Source organism: Antedon bifida, chromosome 8, assembly GCF_963402885.1.
Source record: "Antedon bifida chromosome 8, ecAntBifi1.1, whole genome shotgun sequence".
NCBI lineage: Eukaryota > Metazoa > Echinodermata > Crinoidea > Comatulida > Antedonidae > Antedon > Antedon bifida.
The window spans coordinates 3,539,341-3,550,899 of NC_136233.1; the positions used below are offsets into that span (position 1 = coordinate 3,539,341).

The following is an 11,559-nucleotide window of genomic DNA, read 5'->3' on the forward strand; positions in this document are numbered from 1 at the left end:
ATAAATAATCATATGGCAATACAATTACGTGCGTAGCGCATGTAACGCATGCGTACGCGCGCTTACAATTTTCAAAATTTATTTTCGGTGAAATAAGAGTACCTTTCAGGCAATTTTAAGCGTTTACAAAATTGCCATGAGTGCGCAGATTTTTGCGCGCGCACTGCGCGTTAAATGTTATTACGCAATCTTTTTGCCCGATTTCTGTTTTCTTGACTTACTTTTCAACTCGAAATTACGTTATACGAGCACGTCAAAAGTGAAGTGTAAATTAAAAAGATATAAATGTTTTTAAACATTTCAACATTTTTAAACATGTTCAGCAATTTCGGTCAGTTGGTAGGTTGGTCGGTCGGTAAACACTAATGAGCACGCGACTGCAGCCATCTATATGGCCTTGCTTTAAATTACAAAGCAAAATTTATAACTCTTGCCTCTTGTACAAAAATGAAGTTTTTTGGACAAGTAGTTCTCGAGAAAATGCATATTCAGTTTACTTGTTATACTTTAAGACTGCTCGCCGGTTTTTGAAAGTTCTGTCTTTTAACACTAGCAGGTCTGAAAATAATATTAAAAAGTGGTCCAGATTGCCTCCAAAATTAATGGAATGGTCCTTGACCACATATCTATCTGTATTTTCATTTTGTTAAAGATCTTACAATAACTTTTTGAGTAATCCTGCTAACAAACAAACAGACACGATCGATTACATTATCTCCTTGGTGGAGGTAAACTATAATTATGCGAAACGTAAGGGGAAACGTATTGCATTAGTGGAAACGTAACAAGACGGATCTAACAATATGTAAATTTCTAACCTTGGTTCGACCAATCGCGTGACCACGCATGCCACGTATCAGGTGTGGCGGAATTTTCAAAGCAATACAAGTTAGTATGACCAGGACGTGAAAAAGGAAGGAGGGCGTCCCTCTCAACCAGGCCTTGTGAATAGGCCTACCAAACGATAATAGACAAACTGTTAATATGAGTTAGAAGTTAGACGCCGAAACGTACGGTATCCTTCTGAGTGGTTTTTCAGGGCCACACAATACGAAAAATGGAAGAACATAAGGCATGAAATGAGTAGGCCTACACGAATGTGCACTGTAATCAATAAACAGGAGCGTACGGTTGGTAGGTTTCAACCTGACCAGGTTTTCACAGAGGCCTTTTTGACCCAGTGGCTTGAACAGGGATTGTTTCCTTTTCTTGCGAAAACCGCACCACATTATTTCTTGTGTGAGACCCGCCATATACTGTGTATAATTTATAATTGACAATAATATTGTTTCAAAGCACTATAAATTGACGAGGATCGATTCAAAGTCCTATTCATTTTTTTTACATTTAAAACACCACGAAAATATACCGAATCCAAGACCAAATCCTTGTTGAATCGATGAATTTGTGACAAACTGTTATGAATAAAGATTTTAATAAAATATTGATTTGATTAATGTTTCGTCATATCATAGTTAATATTATAAATTAGACAGTGATGATGTAAATTCACATGTGTTGTGACTAAGTTTGCAATAATAGAGGGCGCCATTACAATTGGAACCGCTATTATGCTGCTCTCGATCGACAAAAGGATAAAAGCAAGGCCTACTAGGCGCGCCTAAGTAATTATTAGGACAGTATTCAGTAATTCGTAAAATGCGAAACCTGCCTATTAATAAAATAGGTTTAGGCCTAGGCCTAGTTAGTATGTAGACGGGTTAGCCTACTACGTGTTACATAGGGCCTAGAGTCTAGTAGGCCTAGTACCTAGGCCTAGGCTTGTCGTATCGTAAAGGGCAGCAAAGCGACTGACGAGGAGACAGCAGGAGGCGATACTTCTTATGTAGACCTGTGCTGAAAAATAATTAGCCTAGCCTACTAGGTTATGTACTGCAAAAATGGCAGACTAACTACCTAGGCCTAGGCCTATACAATTACAATCAAATTCTAAATAAACTTATTCTACAACTTCAAGTTTAGCTACAACAAGCAAGTAGCCTATAGGCTATATATAATAAAAATAAGTTATTTGATCACTAAAAAAAGTTTAACAAAACTAAACTAGGCCTACTAGAGGGCCTAGATAAATGCAGTACAATAAAAAAAAACATGCTGTAGACCTACATGTAGGCCTAGTATGTATGACAGGTTTTAGTTGCCTTGTTTATATTTAATGTTTATCAAATGTGAAAGCGAGAACTATTATTAGTATTATACACTTAATGATTTTCAAAATTCTTCTAAAAAGTTCTAGGCCTAGGCCTATTTCAAAATTTCCAGAGCTAGGCTAATTCTATGATTTTTGCAACAGACAGTATAGTATAAAATGGTGTTCATTCGCTTTTGGTATGTTATTAAATATTGTAAATGTAATTGTGAATAAATGTTTAAATATTCAATTAAAAAAATTACCAAACTTACACATTTATTTTTATTTTTTTTCAGATTATCTCAAAAGAAGATGCTACTATTGCGAGTGACATTCACTTTATCCCTTATCATTTCAGTTTATTCAGGTAAAGATTAATAATTAATATTTTTGTTTATAAAGGCTTTCTACACAAACAATGCTTTCACACCATTCTGTACACAATCACACTTTTCGTAGGTAAAGCTCTGTCTACACTATCAAACTTTCTGTGACAACCATATATGGTCACATCACATTTTTTTTATCACATGAAGTATGATAGTGTAGGAGCGTTGCCAAAGTGCGAGTCAACGAGGCACGCAATGCATGCAATCCCCGACGATAATTCAACGGAAAAAATACCAACAAGTGCGAGCCTTCGAATAATAATAAGCCTTCGTTAATATTTGTGTGTACCTACTGTTAATGTAATTATGTTAACAATTTTGAATATAATTATTATATATATATATAATTATATATGTATTTTTGTGTACTATTAATTGCAATACTTAAACATTACAGCTTATATCAGTATTTAGACATGTTACTATTTTAACACATTCTTTTTAATGTGTGTCAAATTATTTGTAAGAAAGAATGAAAATAAGAGAAAAAGAGTGGAAATAATAAAGGTACGAAAGATATCCAGATGCGACTTCGATGTTTACAGTTAGTTTTAGGTGGTGCCTGATCACCATCTAAGAAGTCTAGCTAGCTAGCCTAGGTCCTATAGTATACTGTAGACCGCCGGGGTGTAGAGACGGCTATTCGCTGTATGCCTAGTACAGTCTAGGCCTAGCAGTAGCTTCTATATCAACGCTGTCAATGGACGAATACAGTAGATTACAGATATTTTAAATCTAAGTCTTGTGAAATGTATTTTTTTCAACAAAATATCATCTAGTAGGAAACCCTATATTGTATTAGGGGCTAGACTAGGCCTGGGCTGTGTGGTGGGCCGGCGGGAAACATTTTGAAAAAAATAACTACAAGCGAGACCAACAAGAAGGGAGCAGCAGGCAGGCTTGACTTTATTTTAGTAGTAGTAGGGTATGTTTAGAACAACATAACATACAATAATGATTTTATTTTATAATTACTCCTCTCTAATGTTTCATAATATGAACATACTAATTTATATTAAATTATTTAATATGTTTTATGGTGCCTCGCACTTTTGGTACAATAGTGCAGTTAGACTTCGTACTGACTCGCTTGAATTGCAATTAACATGGTCACGTGGGCCGTTGACTCCACTGACTCCATGGCTTGCAGTTTGTCAATACCCATAGTGTAGACAGAGCTTTACAAAATACTGTGTACCGGTTACTACGTGAGTTAGTGTTGTTTTAAATTTGGCTGACGTGTACTCAAATCACTTTTCTTTAAATATTATCAGGATGATGAAAATAGTTCAACATATTTTATAACCTTTTTTTTTATTACAGTTTTTGAAATTCGACTAACTGGTGGACCTTCAGACAATATAGGACGCCTTGAAGTATACCATAATGAAGAATGGGGAACAGTTTGTAATAATGGCTGGAACTTATTGAACGCCCAAGTGGTATGTCGGGAACTAGGTTACGGCCCACCTGTGGATTATTTTATTTCATATGGCTACGATGGATTTTGGTATCAGCCGATTGTGTTAGATGACGTGAAATGCAATGGTGATGAGACAAGGCTTTATATGTGTACATCTAGGACAACTCCACATGACTGCAACCATTGGCAAGATGTATCTTTGGAATGTTCTGCAGGTTCGTAGTTATTCTTCACCATCCCAGTGCCATCTCTTATCCCCTTGTACTAGGATATCCTTTGATAACATGTACATATTATACAGACATCAATAGGTTGGTCCCATAACCATTGGCGTAACAGCTGTGAGCACTCACTGGCTAAACCCAGGGGCCCCAGAGGTAATGAGGACCTCCTGAGCAAGCTTGAAGGGAAAAAAGGGCATTAAAGTATGTCGAAAATGCCCCTAGAATAGACCATTTGGTAGTTGGTCACTTTCTTCTTTAATTGTAGAACGTATTTTTTTTTTGGTTTATTTCTTTGCTCTGTTCTGGGTTGACCAACTAGCATATAGGTGTTTAGCACCTGTTTGGTCTTTCCTTGCCTTTATAATTGTTTTGTATTCTTTGTATTTTGTATATGGCAGAAAATTGAATAAATAAAATAAACACTGCCATAAGCACTGCCTATTTTAAATTTGTTCAGCTTCCTACATATGTATGTATCAATGTGTTCTTGCAATTTACTGTTACTGTCCAATCATATTTTATTTTAATAAAACAGAGAGCAGTTATTCAATTCGTCTAGTTGATGGAATTTACTCAAACGTTGGTCGTATAGAGGTATTCTATAATGGAGAGTGGAGCCGAATTTGCAATGATTATTGGTCAAGAGAAAGCGCTGAAGTAGCCTGTAGACAGCTTGGCTACCATGGAAGTGATGAATTGGCGTTTAGTAACGAAATAAGTAACGGCTATTACTCTTATAAGTTCAAATTTGAATGTAAAGGATATGAACGTCACTTGAAGGACTGTACTCGTACTAAACAATATTATTATTACTGTGATAAACCTGTTAAATTACAATGTACAGATGAAGGTAAGCTACTAACATTACTAGAATAACTTGAATCTTTGATATTTGATCCAAATAGAAAAATAAAGAGGTTAGGAGAAATAAAGAAGCCCTTAAATAATCAAGAGATTGTTGTGAGTGTTGTTTTAAATTAGGCTGAATGAAAAGCCGTAAACAATAAATTAGAAACTTCCACCCAGCATATTGAACTTGGAAGAATCTATTGATTGTACAGTATACACTAGAACAGCTCCTTCAAAACCCAATAAAGCGTCCTCATAATAGGGGTGTCCCCTGAAAAGAGTGTTGGCCGTAGAGTTAAAACATAATATGTTGTTAGCTTGAACCGTATTATGTAGGCAAAAAGTCCTCGATGCAAAGAAGAATAGAAATAGTGAACCACACAACATTTTAATGTACGACAGGCTGTTTCATTCAGAGTTAAATGTGTGTATTACTCCTGCTAATCATTTGTCATTTTAATGTGTTTTTTTTTCCTGAATAGGGGTGTCCCAAAGCAGTGGTTCGACTGTGCTATCTAATATAGAAATAACAAACCAGAAGTCGCATTCTAGCATATTCCAAAATTTAAGTAGTTAAATTGTTCTTTCTACAGAGGATCAAAGCTATGATCATGGGGATGCACGATTGGTGGGACAGTACGATGATAACACCAATGAGGGAATAGTAGAAGTATTTTTATACGGTCTTTGGGGGAAGATGTGTGCTACTAATTGGGGTGAGCCTGAGACCGAAACTCTTTGCGAGCAACTAGGATACCAAGGCGGTGGTGAGATGATAGAGGCTTACCATTACAATACATTTGTAGTTGATGACCGACCAGTTCACTCAGTAGCCTTTGATTGTGATCAGGATTATGACCATCATCTACTAAGTGATTGTCAATCTGAGCCTGCATATTACTGTTCACATTCTTCAGATGTTGCTGTAAAATGTAAAAAAGGTAAGAAAGAATATCTATATATTAATGCTACCATTTAAGCTGTTTTTTAGTTTCATTCAAAAATTGTTTATATCTCTACCAAGCTACCTTCTTTGTTTTCTACTCTTATTCAGACTCCACCCTGTCTCCTTTTGTTGTATTTCTTTTATTCCTGTGCACCCAGGCAGCACTTGCCAGCTCTTATACTATGACGTTATCCAATTTCACTTGCACTAATGAAGGGCTAGTGTTGCCCGAAAGCTCTGCTAACTTTTCTGGCTGTTTAACTTTATCGTTTTGATTTAGCTTTTCGCTTTTTTTTTTTTTTGTATCTCCATTGAGATCCAGCCACTGATACCCACATCATTGTCATTTTTTCACTTATTTGCCTTTAGATTTATATATTAATGCTACTAAATTTTTTGCGTATTTTACGTATCTCATCCAAAACCACTGAACGGTACGTGCTCACATTTGGCACACTGATGTTTATTGATAAGCCGCAAACGATATGCTATGTCACTTTCCTGAAATTTAAGGATAAACACTAAAAAAAGGCAAAATATAGCAGTAATTTGACGTCTCAGCGACCATGTTATGTCACAGTTTGTCTCAGTGAGTAAAACGCCATGGTCATTGATAACAATGCTTAGTACGTTCGTGTTCGAATCCGCGACATGTGTAATTATTAAGTATCACCACTTTAAGCTAAAAATCAAAACTAGACCATAATGTAATTACAAAAAATGTAATTACAAAATTAAACAAAAAAATTGAAAAATATAAAAAAACATGAACAAAAATGTAAACTAGACATGAAACTCGTCACTTTGACGAGTTAGTTATCCGCACCACGACAAACGCCATGTGCACGTCATACGTTGGAATATTGCACACAGATAAAGTTTATGGCATTATGACAAGAACTGAAGAATATGATATGCTGTTAGTGCTGAATTCTGTCAATTTTGTGTCATATAGTATATACATGCAAACAGTATAAGCTGTATACATATTACATACAGTGTAGAATAGGTGAAATTACGGGACCCGCCATTTATTCCAATTTTTAACATGGCGACGGTATCAAAATGAAACACTTAGATAGCAATTTCAGAAGGAAATTATCTCAGGAACAACATATTAACGTGTAGAAGAAATTTGAATACGTAAAATATAGATGCGCACCCTTTTAAATGTGATGAACTATTACGCAAAATATGAAAATACAACTTTTTTTATTCAACTGGCCATATGATGACGTCACAACATCCGATTGGCAAAATGTTTACATGAATTCGTATCTACAATCCAATAGCTTCCAGAAAACGTTTTAATCGTGATTATCACATTTTATTCTTACGAGCTATTACAGATTAAAATTTACTGTAAAGATGAAATTAATGACCCACGTCATTAACATTTTTAGGCATGATGACGTCATAAAAATTAAAATATTTTTATCTCATGCTAAAGAAAGTTGATTGACCTACACAATATATAAATGTAGGAGAAAAAGGAATACAGATAAGCGTGATGCGCTCCATTGAATGTGATGAGCAATAACGAAAGAGACAAAAATCCTATATTTTACATTCGTGTGGCCATACGATGACGTCACAATGTTTTTTTAGCCTTATTGATGCATGATCCGATATCTACAACTCATCAACTTCTAGATTTTGTAATAAAAATAAACGGTTAACGGTTTACTTTAGAAACTATGACTGTTTAAAAAAAGACATAATTTTGACGATTTTTTAAGCTTTTTCATAAAAAACGCGCACAAATTGTCTAATTCAACGTGTTCGTATGGCGTTATTTAAACTGAAAAAGGTCTAAATTGTTTTCAAAATTACTAGGAAAGGCTTGAAAAATATAATTCAAGAGAAAAAAATATGTTTTTAACGCTACGTACGCACCGCGCGCGTAAAAAATTGCGCGCCTGTGGGAATTTTTGACATGCTCAAAATGACAAGAAACGCGTAAAAAGTTGATTAGAAATTAATTTTGCGCATTTTGAAATTTTAAATGCGCGTGCGCGCGTAACTTCTTGTGAAACATGCCATTTTTAATCCGTAGAAAGTTTGCCCCTGATATGACTTAAATTTTGTCAAAGTGTCAATACTAAATGACTTTTGGTTTTTAATCTATGATCAATCATTGAAATTCATAAAATTGCGCGTAAGTCACGTTGCGCAACTATGACGTCATTCAAAAATAGGAGGTGCACAACTTCACGTAAATGCCCATATGTTGTCAAAGTTATGAAATGTTATGTTTACACATTTTAGAGAAACACGACTCACAAAAAGGAAGGAAGGAAAGAAGAATAATACAGAAAAAAAATATTGATCTCATACAATAACAAGGAGTTATCCGCTTGGTATACCAAGCGGATAACTAATGAACAAAAAAAAAAACACCAATAAAACGAATCCTAATTCATATATATTATACATTTTAATGATGATAAACAAATGAATCGATTAGTATCTCTATCTTTATATAACAGGAGGATTATCTGGTGGCGCTATTGCAGGTATTACGATTGGGTCGATCGTTGGCTTGTACTGGTGTTATGCTTGTTTATGCGGCAAGAAGAAGAGTAGTCCACCACCAGCAGAAAATAATGATACTACAGCCCAACCTGAAAATGCTGGCGTTGAGTTACAACCTACCACAAACGTGCCAACATCACCATCGGCACCCCCCGCCCCTTCCCAAGACCTTCCACCGTCGTACACTGCCGTTATGGATGAACCAGATAAGTACAAATCTTCATTAGAGACACCTCCCCCAGATTACTCACAGTCTCCACCTTCTTACTACTCCCCAAATCCAAACCATATTACCTTTGGTTAAGAAACTTCTAGTTAAACTTTTCACCAAATCACTTCACGTATTGCTCTATTGCATTGGAATCTGTGATGGCAGGATGGCAAGCGGATTCGTTGAAAGTTGATTGCCTCACAAGTTTATCAGCATATCAATTTTATGGAAACCAGGCTTAAGAAATTCCAAATACATGAATGTACGTATGTTTATCCAAAGTAGTTTATGTTCACATTCAAATACAAATGATTTTACTGAGAAATGTTTATAGGTCCCTCCCGTTTGTTTATCAGCGTATCAATTTTATGCAAACCAGGTTAAAAAAAGTTAATTAATTCCAAATACATTCCATACATGTATTTTATTTTCACATTCCAATACATACTGTTTTAAATTTTTTACAAAGCCGTGCTTTTATTTGCAGGAAACGGTGTCTATTTCTATGATAAAATTGAAACCTGTATATTAGATATATTATTTATTTAGTGTTTGTAGTAGATTAATTGATATTACTAATAATTGAATTAAAATTATTTCATAATGATGATGTAGACCATTATAAAGATCCTCAAATTAATCAATTGGATAAAAAGACTTACTTAGTCAACAATTATGGACATTCACAAATTGCTAAATGAATACTAATATTTAATACAAGATATTTATACTGTATTTATTTGAATAAATGCCCCGGGGCAATTATTGTTCATGAGGGTTTTGAGAGAGGCATTTATTTTTGTTAGCATAATATGGGAACATATATAATCAAATAAATTCTCCTTAAATTTGAAAAAAATCAGCACAATCAATTATCAAGAAGTGATAAAATACAGAAAAAGTTGTTTCAAAATGCTTGGTGAATTGTAGATTATGATATTAACATTCATGCATATGCATTAACATTCATGCATATATGCATTAACATTCATGCATATATGCATTAACATTCATGCATATATGCATTAACATTCATGCATATATGCATTAACATTCATGCATATGCATTAACATTCATGCATATGCATTAACATTCATGCATATGGATTAAAATTCATTGATATGCATTAACATTCATGCATATGCATTAACATTCATGCATATGCATTAAAATTCATGCATATGCATTAAAATTCATGCATATACGCATTAACATTCATGCATATACGCATTATTAACATTTATGCATATGCATTAACATTCATGCATATGCATTAACATTCATGCATATGCATTAACATTCATGCATATGCATTAACATTCATGCATATGCATTAACATTCATGCATAAATATGCATTAACATTCATGCATAAATATGCATTAACATTCATGCATATGCATTAACATTCATGCATATGCATTAACATTCATGCATAAATATGCATTAACATTCATGCATATATGCATTAACATTCATTCATAAATATGCATTAACATTCATGCATAAATATACATTAACATTCATGCATAAATATGCATTAACATTCATGCATAAATATGCATTAACATTCATGCATATTCATAACATTATGCATATTAACATTCATACATATGTAACAATCATGAATATACAATATGCATTAATATTCATACATAAACAAGAACTTTTGTACATTAACATTAGTGATAATTGTATGTAATTTTTATATATTGATAAATTAAACTATAGTAATATGTGCATTATATATTCATTGTATAATACAATGTTATCAAGAGTATGTTTTTATTTACATTTTTAGTTTCTTTGAGATTGTTTGTGTGGATGTAAATATTAAATGTATCGAATATAGTTATAACATATCTCTTTATTAATCATGTAAAATATATATTTGTTTTAATTTTTTAGTTTTAATATTGAAATTTCATTTTTATATTATATAATTTTAATTGACATAAACTTTCAACTGCCTAGTGGTGATCATATAATCTAATTGTATGCATTGTTTACTTTTTGCTTAAGCTTTTGTTTCTAAAAATGCAAACGAGTTGACCAATCACAAGTGACGGATTATTCGAACAGTCGCTTGTCACTGGTCAACTTGCTTGTGTAGGCCTAACGCAAATAGGTTGACAAATCACAAGTGACGGATTATTCGAACAGTCGCTTGTCACTGGTCAACTCGCTTGTGTAGGCCTAACGCAAATATTATTTTAATAAATTATTTTTAATACCAGATTTTAAAAAAAATTCTCAAACTTAGCTAAATTTATTCACAAAATGTTGTATTTGTTTTAGTTAGATGTTGCTTTTAGATATATAAATTATTTATAAGACCAAATATTTATGTCTGGAAGTGTTTAGTTTTTTTTTTTTTGTATAAGGTTGAAAGAATGTTCTTTCATACCCTGAAAGGGTCGATAAATTAATCATTGTCATTGTCGACAGTTAGATATGTAAATGAAATGTGTAATGCGCCTGCCTTCATGCCAAGCAGATCGAGCAGTGCTTTTTTAAATGTTTTTTAAGGGGCAGCTGACTCTTTGAGTTATAGTAATTGTTTTGCTTTAGGCCCTGTTTCTGCTTGCTAAGAAAATACCGTATTTATACCGTATTTTTTTTGGCAGCAGAAACTGCGCTCATAAAAAAAATACCGTATTTTGTATACCGTATCTTCCCCACAAAATTTGTGGATAAAATACGGTATTTACAAATTTATACCGTATTTTTGTACCCTTTTCTGCTGCCAATAAAAAATACCGTATTTTTTTTGACCTACGACATGAAGTCAACATCGTGTTTTTATTTTCTGTCGCTGTCAGCTGTTTTA

General features: G+C 33.6%; 1 protein-coding gene and 1 long non-coding RNA gene across 3 annotated transcripts; both read left to right on the plus strand.

Moving 5' to 3' along the window:
* The first annotated feature begins 1,597 nt into the window (after positions 1 to 1,597).
* On the plus strand, positions 1,598 to 10,076 carry LOC144850835 (CD5 antigen-like). 2 transcript variants are annotated; one of them, XM_078708307.1, is made up of 6 exons: positions 1,598 to 1,625; positions 2,449 to 2,519; positions 3,865 to 4,179; positions 4,724 to 5,038; positions 5,631 to 5,978; positions 8,473 to 10,076. In XM_078708307.1, exons 2-6 carry the CDS (start codon positions 2,465 to 2,467, stop codon positions 8,820 to 8,822), a joined length of 1,383 nt encoding a protein of 460 aa, XP_078564433.1. In that variant the 5' UTR covers positions 1,598 to 1,625; positions 2,449 to 2,464; the 3' UTR covers positions 8,823 to 10,076. The 2 variants fall into 2 exon arrangements, with proteins under 2 accessions (XP_078564433.1, XP_078564431.1); XM_078708305.1 differs by lacking the exon at positions 1,598 to 1,625 and having other exon boundaries at positions 2,402 to 2,519.
* A 337-nt stretch (positions 10,077 to 10,413) lies between these two features.
* Positions 10,414 to 11,510, plus strand: LOC144850877 (uncharacterized). Its single transcript, XR_013614130.1, has 2 exons — positions 10,414 to 10,776; positions 10,858 to 11,510. It is a non-coding gene; the product is annotated as an uncharacterized LOC144850877 (long non-coding RNA).
* The last annotated feature ends 49 nt before the right edge of the window (positions 11,511 to 11,559 follow it).

What these genes read in the sequence shown, in the direction of transcription:
- LOC144850835 (XM_078708307.1), top strand. Translation starts at nt 2,465, where the DNA reads ATGCTACTATTGCGAGTGACATTCACTTTATCCCTTATCATTTCAGTT. An exon ending in TATCATTTCAGTTTATTCAG is followed by an intron (nt 2,520 to 3,864) that starts GTAAAGATTAAT and finishes TTTTTATTACAG; the next exon opens with TTTTTGAAATTCGACTAACT. An exon ending in ATTACAATGTACAGATGAAG is followed by an intron (nt 5,039 to 5,630) that starts GTAAGCTACTAA and finishes TTCTTTCTACAG; the next exon opens with AGGATCAAAGCTATGATCAT.